We start from the raw sequence: 27,133 nt of genomic DNA on the forward strand, positions 1-27,133 counted from the left end.
GGGAATTTCTTCAAGAGCTCTTTTATATTGATAGTGTTTTTCCCCACTCTATTTATAGTACTGTCTTGCCTCATTTTTGCTACCTTGAGATCATGTGGCAGCCCTCATGAAAAATTGGCAGGATCCTTTAGGATTCATAACAGAGTAAGAGGATATTAATTAGACATGTGAATTTAGTCAGTTGTTACTTCAGCTTTTTCCCTATAATCTTTCTGCTTAACAGGTTAAGAATCATATTTTTTTTCCTTTAAGTGAGTTTACAATATTAGGGAATATAAGGTAGAAAAAATAAGACATTATTCTTCATAATGATATTGGTTGTGAAAAGCTAGCATCAAAGTAAATAGAAGACGTTTGGCAAAGCAACAAGCCTGTAGTTGTAATGATTATAATGGCGGAATAAAGCCTCCAAGGAAGCAAGTGTCCTTAAAGAAGAACAAAGGGCTGTGATTAGAGACCACAGAATGAGGTTCAAATAGGAATGGCGGTTACCTAAGTTCTTAGTTTCCATAACCATGACTATGTTGAATCATTAGTACATTCTAGCTAATATCTTGTTTTCTGCATCAGTTTTCCTCTGCAACATAATAGAATTGCCAGTCATGTAAGTGTCAGCTAAAACACTGAGTTATGTCAAGTGAAATCAAATAACTACAGACAGTCACTTAAGTCAGAACAAAAGCAAGAGTGAGGTGATTCATTGTATGCAAACTGTAGCAATCATAGTTTTATTCTTTATTTTGGCATCTGTGTCAAGAGGTGTTTTATTAAAAGGGAACAATGTATGTCCAGTAAAACTAATACTATAAATTAAAGATTTGTTATTCTAAAGTGATTTTTATACTGGAAATTGACAGGTTTAGTGAAGACTGCACTGTTGATCACAGTTGGTCTAGCTTTTCTCTTTGCCTTTCTAGACAATTACATCTAATTGTATACAATTGATCATCAGTCTCAAAGCTAAAAGCACTATACAGGGTCTTCCCTCATTACACTGGCCCCAACAATCTTCTAATTCTTGGGGATCCACTTAAACATGGCTCATACTGTAATCCCTGGCAGGAATAGACCAGCAGAACATAGACTCCACTCAATACAGTATAGCACAATGACCCCCATATGAATTCCATGTGATTACAGACAGGGCAATGAAGAGAAACTGTGTATTTACTTTGTTCATTAGAAAGAGACAAAAGATCATGTGTAACTTCTGACAAAGACAGCTTTGATTTGCCAGTTTCTATGCAAAGTTTCTTTTGTTCTAAAATGGCAAAGTTGAGAAGACACAAACAGGAAGTAAAGGTGATCGTTCCCAAGTTCTCATGCAAAAGTCATCATACTTTTCTTTATTTAGTATGCTATGTCTGCAATGGTGAGATTATTTTCATTTAAGACTCAGACTTAATTAAATATTTCTGATTGAAATAGAATTACATCAGTTAGCTGGGTTGTGGTGGTACATACCTTTATCCCCAGTGCTCGGGAGGGAGTCAGAGTCAGAGTCAGAGTCAGAGTCAGAGTCAGAGTCAGAGTCAGAGTCAGAGTCAGAGTCAGAGTCAGAGTCAGAGAGTCAGAGTCAGAGTCAGAGTCAGAGTCAGAGTCAGAGTCAGAGGCAGAGGCAGAGGCAGAGGCAGAGTCAGAGGCAGAGGCAGAGGCAGAGGCAGAGGCAGAGGCAGAGGCAGAGTGGAGGCAGAGGCAGAGTGGAGGCAGAGGCAGAGTGGAGGCAGAGGCAGAGGCAGAGGCAGAGGCAGAGGCAGAGGCAGAGGCAGAGGCAGAGGCAGAGGCAGAGGCAGAGGCAGAGGCAGGCAGATCTCTGAGTCTGATGCCAGCCTAGTCTATAGAGTGAGCTCCCAGATAACTGGGGTTATACAGGGAAACATTGTCTCAAAAAGTATTTCTATCAGTCCCATTTTCCTTTCCTTCCTCTAGGCCCTTTCAATTATCCTCCCTCAAACCTATTCCCTCCACCATCCAAATGATAGCATTTTTTTCTTTGATTGTCTTTGTTACATGCAAGTGCAGGCCCCAAACATCCACCCAGAGAAGGTTTTAAAGAGAACCTGCTGAATCTATCTGTTTTGTTGTTTGTATAAGTAGGGTTTCAAGGCTGATTGCTTTGTGGAGAAGCTAATTATTTTTTCTTATATATATGTATATATATATATTTATATAATATATATATTTCCCCCTTTTCTGGACCCCCACTCCCTGAAAATCCCATAAGCCCCCTTCCCTCCCTCTGTTCTCCCATCTACCCCTTCCCACTTCCCTGTTCTAGTTTTGCCCTATACTGCTACACTGAGTCTTTCTAGAACCAGGCCACTCCTCCATTCTTCTTGTACATCATTTGATGTGTGGATTATGTTTTGGGTAGTCCAATTTTCTAGGCTAATATCCATTTATTAGTGAGTACATACCATGATTAATCTTTTGAGACTGGGTTACCTCACTTAGTATGATGTTCTCCAGCTCCATCCATTTGTCTAAGAATTTCATGAATTCATTGTTTTTAATGACTGAATAGTACTCCATTGTATATATATATATTTTTTGCACCACATTTTTGCATCCATTCTTCCATTGAGGGATACCTGGGTTCTTTCCAGCTTATGGCTATTATAAATAGGGCTCCTATGAACATAGTGGAGCATGTATCCTTATTATCTGCTGGGGAATCCTCTAGGTATATGCCCAGGCGTGGTATAGCAGGATCTTTTGGAAGTGACGTGCCCAGTTTTCTGAGGAACCACCAGAATGATTTCCAGAGTGGTTGTACAATTTGCAACCCCGCCAGCAGTAGAGGAGTGTTCCTCTTTCTCCACATCCTCGACAACACCTGCTGTCTCCTGAGTTTTTAATCTTAGCCATTCTGACTGGTGTAAGGTGAAATCTCAGGGTTGCTTTGATTTGCATTTCCCTAATAACTAATGAAGTTGAGCATTTTTTTTTAAAGATGCTTCTCAGCCATTTGAAGTTTTTCTGGTGAAAATTCTTTGTTTAGCCCTGTAACCCATTTTTAATAGGGTTATTTGACTTTCTGGGGTCTAACTTCTTGGGTTCTTTGTATATATTGGATATTAGCCCTCTATCTGATGTAGGGTTGGTGAAGATCTTTTCCCAATTTGTTGGTTGCTGATTTGTCCTTTTGATGTTATCCTTTTCCTTACAGAAACTTTGTAATTTTATGAGGTACCATTTGTCAATTCTTGATCTTAGAGCATACGCTATTGCTGTTCTGTTCAGGAACTTCCCCCCTGTACCAAAGTCCTCAAGGGTCTTCCCCAGTTTCTTTACTATTAGTTTCAGTGTGTCTGGCTTTATGTGGAGGTCCTTGATCCATTTGGAGTTAAGCTTAGTACAAGGAGATAAGGATGGATCAATTTGCATTCTTCTGCATGCTGACCTTCAGTTGAACCAGCACCATTTGTTGAAAAGGCTAGAGAACATCATACTAAGTGAGATAACCCAGACTCAAAAGGTGAATCATGGTATGCACTCACTAATAAGTGGTTATTAACCTAGAAAACTGGAATGCCCAAAACATAATCCACACATCAAATGAGGTACAAGAAGAAAGGAGGAGTGGCCCCTGGTTCTGGAAAGACTCAGTGAAACAGTATTCGGCAAAACCAGAACGGGGAAGTGGGAAGGGGTGGGTGGGAGGACAGGGGAAGAGAAGGGGGCTTACAGGACTTTCGGGGAGTGGGGGGGGGCTAGAAAAGGGGAAATCATTTGAAATGTAAATAAATTATATCGAATAAAAAAATTTAAAAAAAAAGAAAAGAAAAGGCTATCTTTTTTTCCACTGGATGTTTTCAGCTCCTTTGTCAAGGATCAAGAGACCACAGGTGTGTGGGTTCATTTCTGGATCTTCAATCCTATTCCATTGATCTGCCTGCCTGTCATTGTACCAATACCATGCAGTTTTTAACACTATTGCTCTGAATTTTTAATCTTAGCCATTCTGACTGGTGTAAGATGAAATCTCAGGGATACTGATTCCCCCAGAATTTTTGTTATTGAGAGTAGTTTTAGCTATCCTGGGTTTTTTGTTATTCCAGATGAATTTGAGAATTGTTCTTTCTCTCTCTATGAAGAACTGAGTTGGAATTTTGATGGGTATTGCATTGAATATGTATATTGCTTTTGGCAAAATGGCCATTTAAACTATATTAATCCTGCCAATCCATGAGCATGGGAGATTTTTCTAATTTTTTTAGGTCTTCTTCCATTTCCTTCTTTAGAGTCTTGAAGTTCTTGTCATACAGATCTTACACTTGTTTGATTAGAGATACACCAAGGCACTTTATACCGTTTGTGGCTATTGTGAAGGGGGTCATTTCCCTAATTTCTTTCTCAGCCTACTTATCCTTTGAGTATAGGAAGGCTACTAATTTGCTTGAGTTGATTTTATAACCTGCTACTTTGCTAAAGTTGTTTATCAGCTGTAGGAGTTCTCCAGTGGAGTTTTTTGGGTCACTTAGGTAAGCTATCATATCATCTGCAAATAATGATAGTTTGACTTCTTCCTTTCCAATTTGTATCCCTTTGACATCCTATTGTTTTCTAATTGCCAGAGCTAGTACCTCAAGTACAATATTGAAAAATAAGGAAAGAGGGGGCAGCCTTGTCTAGTCCCTGATTTTTGTGGGATTGCTTCAAGTTTCTCTCCATTTAGTTTGATGTTGGCTACCAGTTTGCTGTATATTGCTTTTACTATGTTTAGGTGTGTTCCTTGAATTCCTGTTCTTTCCAAGACTTTAAGCATGAAAGGATGCTGAATTTTATCAAATGCTTTTTCAGCATCCAATGAAATGACCATGTGGTTTTTTTCTGAGTTTGTTTATGTAGTGGATTGCATTGATGGATTTCCGTATATTGAACCATCCCTGCATTCCTGGGATACAGCCTACTTGATCATGGTAGATGATCGTTTTGATGTGTTCTTGGATTTGGTTGGCAAGAATTTTATTGAGTAATTTTGCATCGATATTCATAAGGGAAATTGGTCTGAAGTTCTCTTTCTTTGTTGGATCTTTGTATGGTTTTGGTATCAGCGTAATTGTGGCTTCGTAGAAGGAGTTGGGTAGTGTTCCTTCTGTTTCTATTTTGTGTAATAGTTTGAAGAGTATTGGTGTAAAGAAGCTAATTTACCCAGGAGGAGTAGAAGACAGGAAATCATCAAACTCTTGCCTGAAATCAATCAAGTGGAAACAAAGAGAACCATACAAACCATCAATGAATCCAGGAGCTGGTTCTTTGAGAAAATCGACAAGATAGATAAACCCTTAGCCAGACTGACCAAAGGGCACAGAGAAAGTTTCCAAATTAACAAAATTAGAAATGAAAAGGGGATATAACAACAGAAGCAAAGGAAATTCAAAAAATCATCAGATCCTACTACAAAAGCCTATACTCAACACAACTGGAAAATCTGGAGGAAACGGACAATTTCCTAGAAAGATACCAAATACCAAAGTTAAATCAGGATCAAATAGACCACTAAACAGTCCCATAACCCCTAATGAAATGGAAGAGGTCATAGAAAGTATTCCAACCAAAAAAAAAAAAAAAAAAAAAGCACAGGACCAGATGGTTTCAGTGCAAAATTCTATCAGACCTTCAAAGAAGCTAATCATTATTACAGCAGCCAATATTGTCTTTAGTTCTTTAGTAAGAACTCCCAAATTTCCCCACTCTGTGTTAACATATCTGATCTGATCCTCGATTCCTTATGGGGTTATTTCCAGGAGAGACTGTTTCACAGTATTCTTCCTAGTGTTCTAGCTGTTACATTTTTTCTTTCACCTCTTCTGTGATATTTCCTGAGTGTAGATGCAGGAACTCGGATGATTTATCCATTTGTCCTGAGCTCCTCATAATATTGATCTCTGTGTTGTGTCCAGTCATGGTTTAACATGACGATCTCCATTTACTATAAAAAAGATGCTTCATTGATGAGTGTTAGCTACATCTGTGGATATGAAGACAAAATTTCAATGCATTGAGAATTATTGCCCATCTAGCGAAGTGGTGGGGTTAGATAATGTTGAAGGAAATACTAAAATAGATCAACCTGCCAAATCTCTGTGTGTTCTAACCACATTCCTGTGCTCCTGCAGCCATCAACTCTCTGGAACTGCTGGTATCCAGGCCTCCCAACTCTCTGGCCCTGGGTAGGGGGGGGGCATAGGGCTTCCTGCTGAGCCATCTCACTTGGCAGTCCCTCTGCCTACCATCTCTCCGGTGGGGGACCCCCAAGTTCCTCTCACTACCAAGCAATGCCCCACACACTCACCATCTGCCAGCTCACCATCTAATTACCCAGTAGAAGAATTACTCTTAAAGCTTGATCAGTTAGCCAACTAGATTTATGTATAAATAAAATCACAAATTACAAGATGCTAATGCAGTAATTTAAGAGCCAATTGATAATGATAAAAGCTTTATCCTAATATTTCTAACATTACAAAAACTTAGCTATTTGTGGATAGTAAATATCACATAGTTTCACATCTGAAGCCATCTCTGTTCCTCCCTTTCTCCTCTGTGACCTCTGTGTCTTCCCAACTCCTAACTCTGCCTCTCTTTTCCTGTCCAATCACAGGCCTTCCAATGCCCTAATATGATTGGACATGGAAAATTCTGCAAGAAAAACCTCTAAGATGCATGACTTAACTAGACCCAAAAGGCCAATCTTTATGGTGCACTCTTAAGAGTAAAATGTTCCACATAAGATACTCATCTACTTCTACAATTATTTCTAAAGGGAAAATAAATAAAAGTGTGCTTTTACTAGTGCTAAATGAGATCTGATTATTAGTATGTGATGTCTCTGTCTATGTTTCCAAATTATAATCATTTCTGTGAAAGAAATATAGTAAGCAGATAATTGCCCTAGTATACTGTAAAGCTAGCCAGACCAGGTTAACATTGCTTTTGGTTTAGTTGATTTTTTAATTTTTATTTAATTTTTTTACATTCCAGATTTTATTTACCTCCAGGTCTACCCTCTGACTGTTCCCCATCCCATACCTCCTCCCAGCTCCCCTGTCTCCACAAGGATGTCCCCATCCCCACCGTCACCCCACCAGGCCTCTAAAATCCCTGGGACCGCCAGTTTCTGGAGGTTTAGAAGCATCTTTCCTAGTTCAGTCATCTGAACCCAGACCTGGTAGTCCTCTGCTGTATATGTGTTTGTGGCCTCATATCATCTGGTGTATGCTGCCTGGTCCAGTGTCTGAGACATCTTGGGGGTCCGGGTTAATTGAGACTGCTGGTCCTCCTACAGGGCCATCCTCCTCCTCAGTTTCTTCCAGATTTTCCCTAATTCAACCACAGGGGTTAGCAGCTTCTATCCACTGGATGCAAAAATCTGCATCTGACTCTTTCAGCTGCTTGTTGGGTCTTTCAGAGGCAATCATGATAAGTCCTTTTTTTGTGAGCACACCACAACCTCAGTAATAGTATCAGACTTTGCGACCTTCCCTTGAGCTGGAATTTACTTTGGGAATGTCGCTGGACCTCTTTTCCTCAGGCTCCTCTTCATCCCTGATGTTCTTTCAGACTGGAACAATTATGAGTCAGAGTTTTGACTGTGGGATGGCAACCCCATCCCTCACTTGATGACTTGTCTTTCTGCTGGAGGTGAGTCAGGTTAACATTGGTATAGCAGTGGATGAAGAACAGGGTTTATGAGTAAATCTCAAAACGTGTTCAAAATATATCCTCTGGGTATATGCCCAGGAGTGGAATTGCAGGGTCCTTCAGAAGAGTTATGGCCAGTTTTCTGAGGAAGTGCCAGACTGATTTCCAGAGTGGTTGTACCAACTTGCATTTCCACCAGCAGTGTTGGAGTGTTCCTCTTTCTCCACATCCTCGCCGACACCTGCTGTCTCCTGAGTTTTTAATCTTAGCCATTCTGACTGGTGTGGGGTGAAATCTCAGGGTTATTTTGACTTGCATTTCCCTAATGACTAGTGATGCTGAACGTTTTTTAAGATGTTTCTTAGCCATTCGAAGTTCTTCAGGTAAAAATTCTTTGTTTAGCTCTGTACCCCATTTTTAATAGGGTTATTTGACTCTCTGCAGTCTAACTTCTTGAGTTCTTTGAATATTTTGGTTATTAGCCCTCTGTCTGATGTAGGGTTGGTGAAGATCCTTTCCCAATTTGTTGATTGCTGTTTTGTCTGCTTGACAGTGTCCTTTGCATTACAGAAAATTTGTAATTTTATGGGGTCCCATATGTAAATTCTTGATCTTAGAGCATAAGATATTGAAAAGAAACTGGGGAAGACCCTTGAGGACATCGGTACAGGGAGAAAGTTTCTGAACAGAACACCAATAGCGTATGCTCTAAGAGCAAGAATTGACAAATGGGACCTCATAAAATTACAAAGTTTCTGTAAGGCAAAGGACACCATCAAGAGGACAAATCGGCAACCAACAAATTGGGAAAAGATCTTCACCAATCCTACATCAGATAGAGGGCTAATATCCAATATATATATAAAGAACTCAAGAAGTTAGACTCCAGAAAACCAAACAACCCTATTAAAAAATGGGGTACAGAGTTAAACAAAGAATTCTCACCTGAAGAACTTCGGATGGCGGAGAAGCATCTTAAAAAATGCTCAACTTCATTAGTCATTAGGGAAATGCAAATCAAAACAACCCTAAGATTTCATCTTACACCAGTCAGAATGGCTAAGATTAAAAATTCAGGAGACAGCAGGTGTTGGAGAGGGTGTGGAGAAAGAGGAACACTCCTCCACTGCTGGTGGGGTTGCAAACTGGTACAACCACTCTGGAAATCAGTCTGGTGGTTCCTCCGAAAACTGGGCACCTCATTTCCAGAAGATCCTGCTATACCACTCCTGGGCATATACCCAGAAGACTCCCCACCATGTAATAAGGATACATGCTCTACTATGTTCATAGCAGCCCTATTTATAATTGCCAGATGCTTGAAAGAACCCAGGTATCCCTCAACAGAAGAGTGGATGCAAAAAATGTGGTATATCTACACAATGGAGTACTATTCAGCCATTAGAAACAATGAATTCATGAAATTCTTAGGCAAATGGATGGAGCTAGAGAATATCATACTCAGTGAGGTAACCCAGACTCAAAAGGTGAATCATGGTATGCACTCACTAATAAGTGGATATTAACCTAGAAAACTGGAATACCCAAAACATAATCCACACATCAAATGAGGTACAAGAAGAAAGGAGGAGTGGCCCCTGGTTCTGGAAAGACTCAGTGAAACAGTATTCAGCAAAACCAGAACGGGGAAGTGGGAAGGGGTGGATGGGAGGACAGGGGAAGAGAAGGGGGCTTACGGGACTTTCGGGGAGTGGGGGGACTAGAAAAGGGGAAATCATTTGAAATGTAAATAAATTATATCGAATAAAAAAAATTAAAAAAAAAATTCAGGAGACAGCAGGTATTGGAGAGGGTGTGGAGAAAGAGGAACACTCTTCCACTGCTGGTGGGGTTGCAAATTGGTACAACCACTCTGGAAATCAGTCTGGCGGTTCCTCCGAAAACTGGGCACCTCACTTCCAGAAGATCCTGCTATACCACTCCTGGGCATATACCCAAAAGATTCCCCAGCATGTAATAAGGTTATATGCTCCACTATGTTCATAGCAGCCCTATTTATAATAGACAGAAGCTGGAAAGAACCCAGGTATCCCTCAACAGAAGAATGGATGCAAAAAATGTGGTATATATACACAATGGAGTACTATTCAGCCATTAGAAACAATGAATTCATGAAATTCTTAGGCAAATGGATGGAGCTGGAGAACATCATACTAAGTGAGGTAACCCAGACTCAAAAGATGAATCATGGTATGCACTCACTAATAAGTGGATATTAACCTAGAAAACTGAAATACCCAAAACATAATCCATACATCAAATGAGGTACAAAAAGAACGGAGAAGTGGCCCCTGGTTCTGAAAAGACTCAGTGAAGCAGTATAGAGCAAAATCGGAACAGGGAAGTGGGAAGGATTGGGTGGGAAAACAGGGGGAGGGAAGAGGACTGATGGGACTTTCGGGGAGTGGGGGTCCAGAAAAGGGGAAATCATTTGAAATGTAAATAAATATGTCAATAAATTTTAAAAAAGTAAAAAAAAAAAAAAAGAATTACATTTTCTCAAAATAAAACTTATTCTGTTTGGATTATGACTGAAAAACATATATTGTACTTTAATATTCAACTTTTCTATATCCTCTCTTTTTGAATATTAAAATAATTTTAATGTTCTATGATGTCATAATATGAATTCAAATAGTAAACCTGCTTTTACATAGTTTTGGTACATACTTATTTATATTGCATGGAATTGTTATTAATTTTCTATAAATGAAAATAATTTAAAAAGTTTCAAAATCTTTATATTTGATGCTATGTATGACCTGTAATTAAAATGGGTATATATGCAGTAAGTTTAGTATGTTGAGGTACCTTTTACTATAGCATAGGATACGCCCGGTCATGTTTTGAGGCAGGTTCTCACTACGCAGCCTTGATTTCCCTAGAACACCTGTAAAGTAGGCTACCTTTAACTACAGAAATCAATCTGCCTCTGCTTCTGTCTCATCTCTCAAATGCTGGAGTTAAAGGCATGCATAAACCCACCTGACTCATGTAAAATAACTTTTAGAAATAGATCAGAAGAAATATTTTCATTCTCACTAATATTGATTAATTTATCGTTGCAGATCAAAAAAATCAACAGAAATTTTCCTGTAAACCAGCAGGTAAGATCAAGCAATGCTTGCAACACCAATTCATACTTTGTTTCAATGTGTCATCTTGGGGCAATCTGATTCTGATACAGAAATTATTGATACTTTAGTCTATCTTCATATAAAAATTAATAAATCTGCTTTGCTGAATGCACAAAAAGTGGGTTTTAAAAATATGTAATCTAAGACAAAAGCTACTTTTGCCAAATAAATTGCTTTGTGCGTGGTGCTGAGGATCTAAGCATAGTATTTCAATAAGGTAGCATTAGTTTTTTTGAAGTTAAAAATTATCGTATGTGTTTTGCTTGAGTAGATGCTTGTGCGTGCGGTAGCTATAAAGACTAGAAGAGGATGTGAGTGCCTTAGAGCTAGATTTTCAGATGGGTGTAAGTTCCACATAGGTGTTTAGAGCTGATCCCTGGACCTCTAGTAAAACAAGTACTCTTAGCCACTGAACCCTCTCACCAGGGTTCACTAGTATGTTTTAATTTTGTTTACTGAATCTAGCATGTTTATTTTCTTTCTGTGTTTCCTTATCAGTCTTTTTTTTTTAATTAAACCATTTTGTTTACATTCCCAATGTTGCCCCACCTTTCTGGTTCCCGCTCCCTGAGTTCTACACCCCCTTATTGCCCCCCTTTGTCTCTGAGAGGATGTTCTCCTCACCCACCACCCTGCCCGCCCTCCTACACCTCACCCCACAAGCATCCTCCTTCCCTATCTTAATTTTTAAAGACATTCTTTAAATTTATCTCAGTGTCTAATATGTTGACAGTATTTCAGATGAGTTTAACTTAATGAATAGAATGAAAATAATGTCTGATTCATATAACAGGTTAACAAGTTTATTGCTCTGAATATCAATTTTGATTTCCTTCTGTCACTCACCATCTAAGCATTCATTAAAAGATTTGAACTATATTTTACTTGGAAAAACAGAAAAGTTTTCTGCTCTGCAAAAGTTGTATAAAAAACCAATTATTTTATCATGTATTTTGAATATTAAATAATACAACTATATCATATATATATATATATATATACATATATATATATATATATATACTTGCTACTAAACTCTCAAATATACATTGTTCTATGAATAACAGCCTCATATTTAGTAGAGGGTATTGGTGGTACTGGCCAAGATTAGCTCACAAATCTATTTGAAAATGAAACAGTAGGCAAACAGCCAGTCTCTGGAGTATTCTGAGTGTCTACAAAGATCTGATCTACATATTTCACTCTTGTCTGCTTACACAGACTCTCATTTGTGAGCCTGTTTCATAATGGCAAGATTCAGAGGGTATAAAAACATGCCAAAGTCAACACATTTTCTAATGCATATTTGAGTCATTTGTACTCAGTGAAGATACCAGAACCTGAAGTATCTGACTGATCATGAACTCTACCCAGATATCCTAGATGTTTCCTGCAGGGCTCCATTCTCTTTAGTGTTTTATTATGGTGGTAGCAAGGGACAACTTCAGAGGAATATAATTGATTCCATAGAACTGTGGAAGAGGAAGGGGCAGTAATAAGAATGTGTTTGAATATAAAGAAGCAACCATTAGAGAGAAAGTCGGAATAGCCATCATTAGATAAGTCTCTTTTATTGAAAACCAGATAAAAATGAAAATCTTTGATGCTTGTGTATCTTACCAAAATGAAAATAACTATTTTCTCATCTATGAATGTCTTTCAGAGGTCTCCCAGCCATTCTCTTTCTAGATTCAGAGTGTGAATCTGAATCTAGAAAGTTATTATGGCATTTCATAACCTAAATAGTCTCACAACAATTCTTTACTTACAATGGTAACCACATTTCTTTACTGCTGCTATGAGTAAAATATGAGACAAAAAAGAGACTTTTAACAATATATTTGAGTGTGAAACTTCATAAATAAGAAAATACAAAACTAAAGGAATTTGCCCTCTTATAACATTGTTTAGGATAATTATAAATTGGAAAACACTAAATGGAAATAAATGCTTGCTTTAGTACAGCAATGAAGTTATCTTATTTGGTCTATCTTATGGGAAAGTTCCTAGTTACATGACAATACTCTTGGCGAATTGTGACTGGCTATCTTTAGTTTTGCATTTCTTTAATATAAACATTTATAGGGACTAGATAAAATTAGTGTATACATAAGGATGTAAATCAAAGGTTTATATGTCATGTACAATCCCATTTGACATAGATTTTGATCAATTTTAAGACCAAACTTTATCATCATAAGATTGCTGTCCCCACTGACAGATCTCATCACAGTGAATCACCACCTATAAAAATCACATAGAGAGGATTTGAGAGATAAATCAGACCCCAAAATAGTTGTTACAAACAGGAGGACCTAAGTTCAATACACAGAACCCACATTAAAAAACAAAAACCATGTTAGTATGTCCATTGATATCATTTAGGTCTTATTTAGGACTAATATTGATGATACATAAGTATAGATTCCTTGACATTCTTAGGAGACATGATATTACAGCAAAATGTCTGCTTCTCTGGCTTTTGCAATCTTTCCCACTACTTCCTCAATGTTCTCTGAGCCTTATGTGTGACAATTATGCTGTATATATAATGACTATCACTGAGCACCACACCAGCCTTCTGCTCTCTCTGATTATCATGGATCCATTAATCTTGGCAGAGGACATTCCACAAAGGAGGAACATAAAAATATGTACATTATTATACAAACAAACCTTATGTCCACTCCAACCATCACCATGGATGGCCCCACCCTGTTGGCTGTGTTTGGTAGGAGAACCATGTCAGTCTATCCCTTTCGTGGTCAGGTGGAATGCAGCACTAAACCATTTCTTGTTGTTTGCATTTTGATAGGTTGTGTTTGATAGGTCCTTTGCCTGTTGCAAAGAGATAGCTCTTTAATGAGGGGTCAGAATTACATTAACATGTGGGTATAAGAATAAATACATAGATCTTTCCAGTGACTAAGCAGGTGGGTACAGCAAGGAGGGTGAGGAACACAGGAGTAGCAGAGCACCTGGGATAGGGTCCATCTGGGGTCCACCCACACCCAGGAGTTGGGCAGTGCCACATCCATCTGTGCACTGATACTGCCAGGGGAGAACTGCTCTGCAGTGCATGATTTGACTCCCAGGTTTGCAGGTGAGGCCACCATCATCTCTCTGGTGACTGACCAGGAGGGTACAGCCAAGAGCACAGGGAATACAGGAGTGGTAGAACAACTGGGACAGGATCAATCTGAGCTCCACCTGTACCCAGGGGCTGGGCAGCATCACAACACTCTGTGTCAGGGAAAAGCTGACCACCCACGGGTGCTGAGATAGGCTTGCAGGCCCACAGGTGGGACAAGTGCCAGCTAGAGGTAGCAGGACCAACTAATACCAGAGATAACAAGATGGTAAAAGGCAAATGTAGGAACATTACTATCAGAAATCAAAGCAACATGGCACAATCCAAAACAAATTCTCCCACAAAAGCAAGTCCTGTATATCTCAACCTATTGGATAAGCAAGATTGGGATTTAAACCCACAGCTCTTGTTGCTGATAGAGGGCTTCAAGAAGGACATAAATAACTCCCTTAAATAAATACAGGAGAACTACCTGTTTAGGTAGAAGTCCTTAAAGAATTACAGGAAAGTACAACAAAAACAGGTGAAGGAATTGAACAAAATCATCCAGGATCTAAAAATGGAGATAGAAACAATAAAGAAATCACAAAGGGAAACATCTCTGGACATAGAAAACCAAGAAAGAAGTCAGGAGTCATGGATGCAAGCATCAACAACAGATTGCAAGAGATAGAAGAGAGAATCTCAGATATAGAAGATACCATAGAAAGCATTGACACAACAGTCAAAGAAAATGCAAAATGCAAAAATCTCCTAACCCAAAACATGCAGAAAATGCAGGACCAAATGAGAAGACCAAACCTAAGGATTATAGGTATAAAAAAGAATGAAGATTTCCAATTTAAAGGGCCCATAAATGTCTTCAACAAAATCATAAAAGAAAACTTTCCTAACCTAAAAAAAGAGATGCCCATGAACATAAAAGAAGCCTACAGAACTCAAAACAGACTGGACCAGAATAGAAATTCCTCCTGTCACATAATAATAAAAATACCAAATATACTAAACAAAGAAAGAATATTAAAAGCAGTAAGGGGAAAAAGGTCAAGTATAAAGGTATATAAAGGCAGACCTATCAGTATTTTACGAAACTTCTCCCCAGAGACTATGAAAGTCAGAACATCCAGGGTGAATGTTATACAGAACGTAAGGGAACACAAATGCCAACTTGGGCTACTGTGTGCAGCAAAACTCTCAATTACCATAGATGGAAAAACCAAGGTATTACATGACAAAAACAAATTTACACAATATATTTCCACAAATCCAGCTCTTCAAAGGATAATGACTGGAAAACACAAATAAAAAGAGGGAAAGTATACACTAGAAAAAGCAAGAAATTAATCTTTTAACAAACCAAAGAAGACAACCACACAAATATAAAAATAACATAAAAATAATAGGAATCAACAATCACTTCTCCTTAATATCTCTTAATATCAATGGACTCAATTATCCAACAAAAAGACATAGACTAGCAGACTACATAAATAAGCAGGATGCAATGTTTTGCTGCACACAGCAAATTCACCTCAGGCACAAAGACAGACACTACCTCAGAGTAAAAGGCTGAAAAACAATTTTCTAAGCAAATGATACCAAGAAACCAGCTGGTGTAGCCATTCTAATATCAAATAAAATTGACTTTCATCCTAAAGTAATCAAAAAAGATAAGGAAGAACACTTCTTACTCATCAAGGGAAAAATCTACCAAGCTGAACTCTCAATTCTGAACAAATATTCTCCAAATACAAGGGCACCCACATTCATAAAAGAAACATTACTAAAGCTCAAAGCACACATTGTACCCCATACAATAATAGTGGGAGACTTCAACACCCCACTCTTATCGATGGACAGATCAGGGACCCCCAAATTAAACAGAAAAACAGTGACACTAAAAGAAGTTATGAACCATTTGGTTCATAACTAAGACTGGTTTTCAATAACAACAAAAACAGCAGAAAGCTTACATACACATGGAAATTGAACAACATTCTACTCAACAATAACTTGGAAAAGGAAGAAATAAAGAAGGACATTAAAGACTTTTTAGAATTTACTGAAAATGAAGGCAAAACATGCCCAAACTTATGGGACACATTGAAAGCAGTGCTGAGAGGAAACCTCATAGCTCTGAGTGCCTTTAAAAATAAACTGGAAAGAGCATACACTAACAGCTTGACAGCACAGATGAAGGCTCTAGAAGAAAAAGGAGCAAATATGCCCAATAGTAGTAGATGGAAGGAAATAATCAAACTCTAGGCTGCAATCAACCAAGTAGAAACAAAAAGAACTATACAAAGATTCAACCAAACCAGGAGCTGGTTCTTTGAAAGAACCAACAGGATAGATAAACCTTTAGTCAAACTAACCAGAGAACACAGAGACAGAGATCCAAATCAGCAAAATCAGAAATGAAAAGGGAGACATAACAAGAGATACTGAGGAAATCCAAAAAATCATCAGATCCTGTTACAAATGCCTATACTAAACAAAAGTGGAATATGTAGGTGAAAAGGACAATTTTCTAGACAGATACCATGTACCAAAATTAAATGATCTAAACAATCCCACAAGGTATAAAGAAATAGAAGCAGTCATTAGTAGTCTCTCAACCAAAAAAGCACAGTACCTCATGGGTATAATCCAGAGTTCTATGAGATCTTTGAAGAAGACCTAATACCAGTACTTTTCAAACTATGCCACAAAATAGAAACAGCTGGTATACTACCCACTTCATTTTATGAAGCCACAATTACTCTGATACCTAAACCACACAAAGATCCAACAAAGAAAGAGAACCACAGACCAATTTCCCTTATCAATATCAATGCAAAACTACTCAATAAAATTTTTGCCAACTGAATCAAAGAACACATAATAATGATCAGCCAACATGATCAAGTAGGCTTCATCCCAGGAATGCAGGGATGCTTCAATATATGGAAATCCATCAATGCAATCCACCATATAAACAAACTCAAAAAAAAAATACAGGATCATTAGATGCCGAGAAAACATTTGACAAAATACAGCACCTCTTCATGATAAAAGTCTTGGAAAGATCAGAAATTGAAGGCCCATACTTATATGTAGTAAAAGCAATATACAGAAAACCAGTAGCCAACATCAAACTAAATGGAGAGAAACTTGAAGCAATCCCCCTGAAATCAGGCACTAGACAAGGCTATTCATTCTCTTTCTACCTGTTCAACATAGTACTCAAACTCCTAGTCAGAGCATTTAGACACCAAAAGTAGGTCAAAGGAATTCAAATTGGAAAGGAAGAAGTCAAGGTATCACTATTTTAGATGATATGATAGCATACTTAAGTTATCCCAAAAATTTCACTTAAAAACTCCTGAAGCTGATAAACAACTTCAGCAAAGTGGCAGAATATAAAATTAACCCAAACAAATCAGTAGCCTTCCTATACTCAAAGAATAAAGAGGCTGAGAAGAAATTAAGGAAATGACACCCTAATTTCACAGTAGCCACAAATAATATAAAATATCTTGGTGTGACTCTAATCAAGCAAGTGAAAGATCTGTATGACAAGAAATTCAAGTTTCTGAAGAAATAAATTGAAGATCTTAGAAGATGGAAAGATGTCCCATGCTCATGGATTGGCAGGGTTAATAAAATAAAAATGGCCATCTTGCCTAAAGCAATCTACAAAGTCAATGCAATCCCCATCAAAATTCCAATTCAATTATTCATAGAGTTATAAAGAGAAATTTCCAAATTTCTTTGGAATAACAAAAAACCCAGGATAGTGAAAACTCTTCTCAACAATAAAAGAACTTCTTGCGGAATCACCATCATTGACTTCCACCTATACTACAGAGCAATAGTGATAAAAGCTACATGGCATAGGTACAGTGACAGGCACGTAGATTAATGGAATAGAACTGAAGACACAGAAATGAATCCTTATCCCTATGGTGACTTGATCTTTGACAAAGTAGCTAAAACCACCCATTGAAAAAAGAACAGCATTTTCAACAAATGGCCTTGGGTCAACAGGCAGTCAACATTTAGAAGGATGCAAATTGATCAATTCTTATCTCTCTGTACAAAGTCCAAGTAGACTGAGGAACTCCACATAAAACCAGATACACTGAATCTAATAGAAGAGAAAATGGGGAAGAACCTAGAGCACATGGACACAGTAGAAAATTTTCTGAATATAACACCAATAGCTTATGCTCTAAGAGCAAGAATTGACAAATGGGACCTCAAAAGATTACAAAGTTTCTGTAAGGCAAAGGACACTGTCAACAGGACAAAACATCAACCAACAGATTGGGAGAAGATCTTTACCAATCTTACATCTGATAGAGGGCTAATATCTAATATATACAAAGATCTCAAGAAGTTAGACTACAGAGAACCAAATAACCCTATTAAAACTGGGGTACAGAGCTAAACAAAGAATTCTCAGTGAGGAATACTGGATGGCTGAAAAACACCTAAAGAAATGTTCAACATCCTTAATCATCAGGGAAATGCAAATCAAAACAACCCTAATATTCTACCTCACTCCAGTCAGATTGGTCAAGATAAAAATTCTGGAGAGGATGTGGATAAAGAGGAACACTCTTCCATTGCTGTTGGGATTGCTAACTGGTACAACCACTCTGGAAATCAGTTTGGAGGTTCCTCAGAAAATTGGACATAGCACTACCTGAAGACCCAGCTATACAACTCCTGGGCCTATACCCAGAAGATGTTCCATCATGTAATAAGGACACATGCTCCACTACATTTGTAGCAGCCTTATTTATAATAGCCAGAAGCTGGAAAGAACCCAGATGGCCCTTGACAGAGGAATGTATACAGAAAATGTGGTACATTTACACAATGGAATACTACTCAGCTATTAAGAACAATGAATTCAGGAAATTCTTAGGTACTTTAGGACTTTAGGATTCCTGGGCAAGGGACTGAAGAAGGCGCAGAAAAATGGATAGCTGTCCTGCAGAGGAAGTAAGAGAGACAACAGGCCTGAGAGGTGCAGAAGACAGAGAGATAGTTGTCATATAGGTTCTGGGGAACACAGCTGAAAAGGCTGTAGGTCTGGGTCCAGGGTAGATATCCAGATGGGATATAGAGAAAGCAGACTTGATCATGTTGGATGATATTTTTGATGTGTTCTTAGATTCAGTTTGGGAGTATTTTATTGAGTACTTCTCCACCAATATTCATAAGGAAAATTGGTCTGAAATTCTTTCTTTCTCTCTCTTTCTTTCTTTCTTTCTTTCTTTCTTTCTTTCTTTCTTTCTTTCTTTCTTTCTTTCTTTCTTTCTTTCTTTCTTTCTTTCTCTCTCTCTCTTTCTTCTCTCTCTCTCTCTCTCTCTCTCTCTCTCTCTCTCTCTCTCTCTCTCTCTCTCTCTCTCTTTCTCCCTTTCTTTTGTCTTTGTATGGTTACATATCAGGGTGAATCATAAAATTTGTGTCAGTCTTTCCTCTTTGTCTAATTTGTGCAATAGTTTGAGTAGTATTGATATTAGCTCTTCTTTCAAAGTCTGGTAAAATTTTGTGTTAAGACTATCTGTTCTTGGATTTTTTCTTGGTTTGGAGACATTTAATGACTGCTTATTAATTGATACATTGTTTACTTGATCTTAATTTAACTTTTGTGAATGGAATCTATCTAAAAATCATCCATCTCATTTAAATGTTCCAGTTTTGTAGTATATAGGCTTTTTTAACGTTTGGATTTCCTCACTGTCTATTGTTACATCACTCTTTTCATTTCTACTTTCCTTAATTTGGATATTATATCTCTGGGTTTTAGCTAAGGGTTTGTCTCTCTTGTTGACTTTTTTCAAGAACAAGCTCTTGGTTTCCTTTATTCTTTGTATTGTTTTCCTTGTTTCTAATTGATTTCAGGCCAGAGTTTGATGGTTTTTCCTGCTGTCTACTCCTCTAGAGTGTGTTCCATTACTTTTATTCTAGCAATTTTACGTCTGCTGTTAAGTTGCTAGTATGTGAACTCAGTAATAGCATTATTTTTTCATTCCCTTTTTTCTTTTTTTTTTAATTTGATATATTTTTTATTTACATTTCAAATGATATCCCATTTTCTGGCCCCCCATTTTCCGAAAGCCCCATAAGCCCCCTTCCCTTCCCCTGTTCTCCCACCCACCCCTTCCCACTTCTCTGTCCTGGTTTTGCCCTATACTGCTACCCTGTGTCTTTCCAGAACAAGGGGCCACTCCTCTGTTCTTCTTGTACCTCATTTGATGTGTGGATTATGTTTTGGGTGTTCCAGTTTTCTAGGCTAATATCCACTTATTAGTGAGTGCATACCATGATTGATCTTTTGAGACTGGGTTACTTCACTTAGTATGATGTTATCCAGCTCCATCCATTTGCCTATGAATTTCATGAATTCATTGTTTCTAATGGCTGAATAGTACCCCATTGTGTATATATACCATATTTTTTGCATCCATTCTTCTGTTGAGGGATACCTGGGTTCTTTCCAGCTTCTGGATATTATAAATAGGGCTTCTATGAACATAGTGAAGCATGCATCCTTATTACATGCTGGGGAATCCTCTGTGTATACGCCCAGGAGTGGTATAGCAGGATCTTCTGGAAGTAAGGTGCCCAGTTTTCTGAGGAACAGCCAGACTGATTTCCAGAGTGGTTGTACCAATTTGCAACCCCACCAGCAGTGGAGGAGTGTTCCTCTTTCTCCACATCCTCACCAATACCTGCGGTCTCCTGAACTTTTAATCTTAGCCATTCTGATTGGTGTAAGATGAAATCTCAGGGTTGTTTTGATTTGCATTTCCCTAATGACTAATGAAGTTGAGCATTTTTTAAGATGCTTCTCAGCCATCCGAAGTTCTTCAGGTGAAAATTCTTTCTTTAACTCTGTACCCCAATTTTAATAGGGTTATTTGTTTTTCTGGGGTCTAACTTCTAGAGTTCTTCGTATATATTGGGTATTAGCCCTCTATCTGATATATGGTTGGTGAAGATCTTTTCCCAATTTGTTGGTTGCCGATTTGTCCTTTTGATGGTGTCCTTTGCCTTACAGAAATTTTGTAATTTTATGAGGTCCCATTTGTCAATTCTTGATCTTAGAGCATATGCTATTGGTGATCTGTTCAGAAACTTTCCCCCTGTACCGATATCCTCAAGGGTCTTCCCCAGTTTCTTTTCTATTAGCTTCAGAGTGTCTGGATTTATGTGGAGGCCCTTGATCCATTTGGAGTTGAGCTTAGTACAAGGAGACAAGGATGGATCAATTCGCATTCTTCTGCATGCTGACCTCCAGCTGAACCAGCACCATTTGTTGAAAAGGCTATCTGTTTTCCATTGAATGTTCTCAGCCCCTTTGTCGAGGATCAAGTGGCCATAGGTGTGTGGGTTCATTTCTGGATCTTCAATCCTGTTCCATTGTTCTGCGTGCCTGTCACTATACCAATACTATGCAGTTTTTAACACTATGCTTGGTAGTATTGCTTGAGGTCAGGGATACTGATTCCCCCAGAATTTCTTTTGTTGTTGAGAATAGTTTTAGTTACCCTGGGGTTTTTGTAGAAAGTCTTCCAACCAAAAAAAAGCACAGAACCAGATAATTTTAGTGCAGAATTCTATTAGACCTTCAAAGAAGACCTAACACCAATTCTCTTCAAACTATTCCACAAAATAGAAACAGAAGGAACACTACCCAATTCCTTCTACGAAGCCACAATTACTGATACCAAAACCACACAGAGAACCAACAAAGAAAGAGAACTTCAGACCAATTTCCCTTAAGAACATCGATGCAAAAATACTCAATAAAATTCTTGCCAAACGAATCCAAGAACAAATAAAAATGATCAGCCACTATGATCAAGTAGACTTTATGACAGGGATGCAGGGTTGGTTCAATATATGGAAATCTATCAATGCAATGCACTACATAAACAAACTCAAAGAAAAAAAACCACTTGGTCATTTCATTGGATGCTGATAAAGCATTTGACAAAATTCAGCATCCTTTCATCCTTAAAGTATTGGAAAGAACAGGAATTCAAGGCCCATACCTAAACATAGTAAAAGCAATATACAGCAAACAGGTAGCCAGCATCAAAGTAAATGGAGAGAAACTTGAAACAATCCCACTAAAATCAGGGACTAGACAGGGCTGCCCCCTTTCTCCTTATCTTTTCAATATTGTACTTGAGGTACTAGCTTGGGCAATTCGACAACATAAGGAGGTCAAAGGGATACAAATTGGAAAGGAAGAAGTCAATCTATCATTATTTGTAGATGATATGTTAGTCTACCTAAGTGACCTAAAAAACTCCACTAGAGAACTCCTACAGCTGATAAACAACTTCAGCAAAGTGGCTGGTTATAAAATCAACTCAAGCAAATCAGTACCCTTCCTATACTCAAAGGATAGGCTGAGAAAGAAATTCGGGAAATGACCCCCTTCACAATAGCCACAAACAGTATAAAGTACCTTGGGTTGACTCTTACCAAACATGTGAAAGATCTGTATGACAAGAACTTCAAGACTCTGAAGAAGGAAATGGAAGAAGACCTCAGAAAATGGAAAAACCTCCCATGCTCATGGATTGGCAGGATTAATATAGTTAAAATGGTCATTTTGCCAAAAGCAATGTACAGATTCAATACAATACCCATCAAAATACCAACTCAATTCTTTATAGAGTTAGAAAGAGCAATTTTCAAATTCGTCTGGAATAGTAATAGCTTTATAAAACCAGTTAGTGCTCTGGATTTTCTTTTTATCACTGCTTTCCTTGTGTCCCATAAATTTGAGTTTTCTTTGGCATTCTAGAAAGTCTTTAATTTCTTTCTTAATTTCTTCTTTGACCCAATGGTCATTGAATAGAAATTTGTTCAGTTTCCATGAGTTTGAAGACTTTCTGTTATTTCTGTTGTGGTTGAAGTCCATCTTAATCCATGGTGATCTGATAAAATGCTAGAGTTTATTTCAATCTCCTTGTATCTGTCCAGATTTTATTTTAGACTGAATATACGGTTAGTTTTGGGGGATTCCTGAGGTGCTGAAAAGAAGTATATTCTTTTTATTTTCAGTGAACAATTCTATAGATATCTGGGAAGTTCTTTTGATTCATAATGTCTGATGGTTTATTTTTTTCTCTTCAGATTGTATTTTTATGATATGTTCACTGTTAGGAGTGGGATGTTGAAGTCTTCCACTATTAATAGGGTTTGATGTGTGGTTTAATCTTTAGTGATGTTTCTTTTGTAAATGTAGTTGTCCTTGTATTTGGGGCATAGTGGTTCGGAACTGAAAGGTCGTCTTGAAGGACTTTTCTTTTGGGAGTATAAAATTTCTTCCCCATCTCTTTTTGTTACTTTTGGTTGAAAGTCGATTTTATTAGATATTAGAATGGCTACTCCAGCTGGTTTTATGAATGTGTTTGCTCAGATAATAATTTTTTTCAGCATTTTCATCTGAGTTAGTGCCTGTCTATCTTTGTTGCTGAGGTGTATATCCTGTATGCAGTTGAATGATGGGTACAGTTTATATGTCCATTCTGTTAGCCTGTGTCTTTTTTATTGGTGAATTGAGTCCCTAGGTGTTGGGAAATATTAATGACCAATGATAGTTCCTGTTATTTTGATGTTGGTAATGTTAGTGTGTTTGTAAGTGCATGTATGTTCATGGGTTTGTATGTTTGTGAGTGTGTGAGATTCTTTTATTTTGTTTTGTTGATATGAAATTGCTCATTTCTTTTGTTGTCTTGGGTGTAGTTAGCCTCATTGTATTGGAGATTTCCTTCCAGTATATTTTGTAGGGTTGGATTAGGGGAAGACTATTGTTTAAATTTGATTTTGTCATGGAATATTGTGTTTTTTCCATCTATGGTGATTGAAAAATTTTCTGGATGTAGTAGTCTGGGCTGACATCTGTTGCCTCAGGGTTTGTAAGAGGTTTTCTGGGAACTTCTGGGTTTTAGAGTCTCTGTTGGGAAGTCAGGTGTGATTCTGATATGTCTGCCTTTCTATGTTATTTGGACTTTCACCCTCAAAACTATTAATATTCTTTCTTTTCCCTATATAGTTAGTGTTTTGATGATTAATATTGTTAGAGCATTTTCTTTTTTGGTTCACTCTATTGGTGTTGTGTATTTACTGGCATCTCTTTAGTTAGGAATTTTTTTCACTGACTTTGTTGAAGGTAATTTTTGGGCCTTTGAGCTGAAAATCATCTTCTATTCATATTAATGTTAGGTCTGGTCTTCTCATGGTGTCCCACATTTCCTAGATGTTTTGTGTCATGAACATTTTAGATTTGTCATTTTTATTGACTAATGTATCAATTTTTTCTATCATATTTTCCACTTCTGAAATTATTTCATCTTTTGTATTCCACTGTTGATGCTTACACCTGTAGTTCCTGTTTCTTTTCCTAGGTTTTCCATCTCTAGGATTGCCTCAGTTTGTGTTTTCTTTATTGTTTCTATTTTTCTTTTCAGTTCCTAAGCTGTTTTATTAATTTCCTTCACCTGTTTTTTTATATATACATTTTCTCCATTTCTTTGTATTTATCTGTTTCCTCATTAAAGGTCTCTACTTATTTGCTTGCATTTTCTTGTATTTCTGTATGGAATTTATTTGATTCCTCTTTGAAGACCTCTATAATCTTCATTAGATTAGATCTAAGGTAATTTTCTTAGGGTTCAGGTGTGTTAAAATGCCCAGGTGTTGTTGTGGTTGGATAGGTAGTTCTGATTGTGGCATATTGCACTGGCCTTTCTTGATTGTATCCTTATGTCTGATAATCCCTGGCATCAGGCCTCTGGGTCTTCAGGTAGAGCTGGTAGTCCCCAAAGACAGCAGGCATCTGTTATTGCAAGTAGAGTTGGTCATCCAGAGTGGCAGCTGGCATTCCTAGTGACTTCAGGACTCTGGAATTGCAGGTAGAGATGAGGATCAGAAGTTGGAGTTCAGTGGGGATAGGCCAGACCCTCATAGCTCCTGTGCTTGCGAGAGACCCATTGGGCAGGATATTGGGGATGGAGATCTCATCTGGTTGTTCCACTTAGCATCAGGCCTCCAGAGATGCTGGTAGAGTTGTGGCTCCAGGAAATGGGTTATAGTTCCCAGATTTCAGGTCTAGGTGTGTCCCAGAAGACAGAGCACAGAGATGATTGGCATATTTTATGTTTACTGTTGAGTCATACTTACAGTTCTATAAGCTATAGTATATTGCAATATATACTGATATCTTCTATTATCATTGTGCTCTGTTATAAGCCTTTTAGGCTTTTTGGAATGTATTGAGAACCATGATAACAGAAGATCCTTCAGCCATAATGAGCTGAAGCTTCATATATTTTGAATTCATGAAGTTAACTTAAGCATGTCCATAGCCTTAGTAAAAATCTTGATTAATTTGTTAATTCCCATCAGTTACTAAATACACAAGTTACTCAAACTTCCTGAGTTTCTCATTAGAGGGCATTGAACTTCAACTAATAATAGGGAATTTATGCTTCCTTCCTGCCACTTTTCGTCAGTCCTGTAATAGAGTGTGCTATATATTAGAACACAATGATATATCTTCAATTCTGCATATAAAATGAGAGATTGGAACATTAGAAAGAGAATTTGGAAATATTCTTGATATGCTTATGACAGTCAACATTCATTATGTCTGGTTATGTAAACCTGACTTGTCTTGTACGTTCTCCTAACATTGAAATAGAATGTGTCTTTGGAAGGAAGTTGAAGGGAGCAGGTTCTCCAACTCTCAGAGAAGTGCAGCCATGGAGAAGAGTCTTAAGCAACTACACAAGGCCTACATTTGTGTGTACAAGTGTATTGCTTTTCTGACAGAAGCTACATACCATGCTCTTCAGAAATGAAGCAGGTGCTGTTCAGAAATGGAAGCAATGAATCTGGCTCAGAATTTAGTTCACAGGGAGGCTAAATGCGTAGGTATTTTGGAAGAGAAAAAATACAGTGGTCAGTGGGGAAGTGATATAAGTAAGGAGACCAAAGTTAGGGAAGATGTGATCTAACTGTATTTGAGCAATCATTAGTGATCAATGACTTTAAGTACTGTAAAGCACAATATTTTCAATTCAACAAAAGGGAATGAGTTATATACTTATAATATATATGTCTATCAAAGTATTAGTTTAACATGGACGCATGTTCCAAAAATATGCAACTGGATGATATATAATCTTAGAAAGGACTTTTTATATTAGGTATCAAGTTTTAAACTATACATTCTATTGGTATATGAAAAATGCATAAGAATTCTTCCTTTTAAATGGCTCCTGTCAACAGAAATTCTGTGTGGTTTAAAATTGAAAGCAACATAACTATCCCACCAGTTTATGGGACATAAAAGTTTCGTCATATCATTGTTTAGTCATCCCATGGATTATAGTACGTCAGCATACTTAAAAGGATCAGCATTTGATCCGGAGACTGTCACAGTAGTACAATGGGTCTGCATGTGCAAAAATACAAGCTATGCGTTAAAATAAGCACAGATATGCATAATTATTCAATTAAGAATGTTGTTTTGTGAATTTGGAGACACCGCTTTTTAAGTTTTATAGTGACTTCTATGTGATAGTTAACTCCGGGAAGAGAAAATACAGGTGGTAGCTCAGGTCATTGGAGAACAGGCTTGCAAATTTTAGTTTCTTTTGTATACTTTGATTGTGCAAATTATATCAGTAAGGATTTATGTCATTGCTGTTACTAATAAAAACCCATATAAGATACATATCTTGTTAAATATAATTTCATATACAAAAGAAGAAAGTTACATGGAATACATGGTTTTGCAACTTGAACTTCTAACATTTGGAAAAATTTCAACACTTAATTATATTATTTCTAAGTTATTATGTATATTTGAGGCATAGAGAAGTAGTGTTTTATATTCTTGAAACTGGTAAAGATTAATTTCTTCTAGAAGAGGATTACTTTTAGACATTTCTATAGCAAGGGATTCCTGATGTTTGTTAATTTCTTTCACCAAATGGAAATTTCTTGGTTTGTTAGTTTTTATTTTATTCTCCCAAGTGAAATCAGATAACTAGTAGAGCAATAAATTCATCAAGTCTCAAAGTACATTTTGACAAATTGACAGTTTATGCCATGATGATAACATTTGTAGTTGTTTAAAACTATTTAGTGAGCAATAATGAAATTTGCCTTTTAATTACATAATCCTACCAACTGACACGAGTGAATTTTAATC

The 27,133-nt window shown here is 37.4% G+C and overlaps 1 protein-coding gene across 1 annotated transcript in view; it reads left to right on the forward strand.

Annotated features, from left to right (window-relative positions):
- Positions 1–27,133, forward strand: part of Sntg1 (syntrophin gamma 1) — a 401,178-nt gene that overhangs the window by 204,458 nt on the left and 169,587 nt on the right. The window contains exon 11 of the mRNA XM_052175391.1: positions 10,737–10,775. Coding sequence (XP_052031351.1) covers positions 10,737–10,775 — 39 coding nt within the window. The remainder of the gene's footprint in view (positions 1–10,736; positions 10,776–27,133) is intronic.

The sequence above is a fragment of the Apodemus sylvaticus genome, chromosome 3, assembly GCF_947179515.1.
Source record: "Apodemus sylvaticus chromosome 3, mApoSyl1.1, whole genome shotgun sequence".
NCBI classification, from domain to species: Eukaryota; Metazoa; Chordata; class Mammalia; order Rodentia; family Muridae; genus Apodemus; species Apodemus sylvaticus.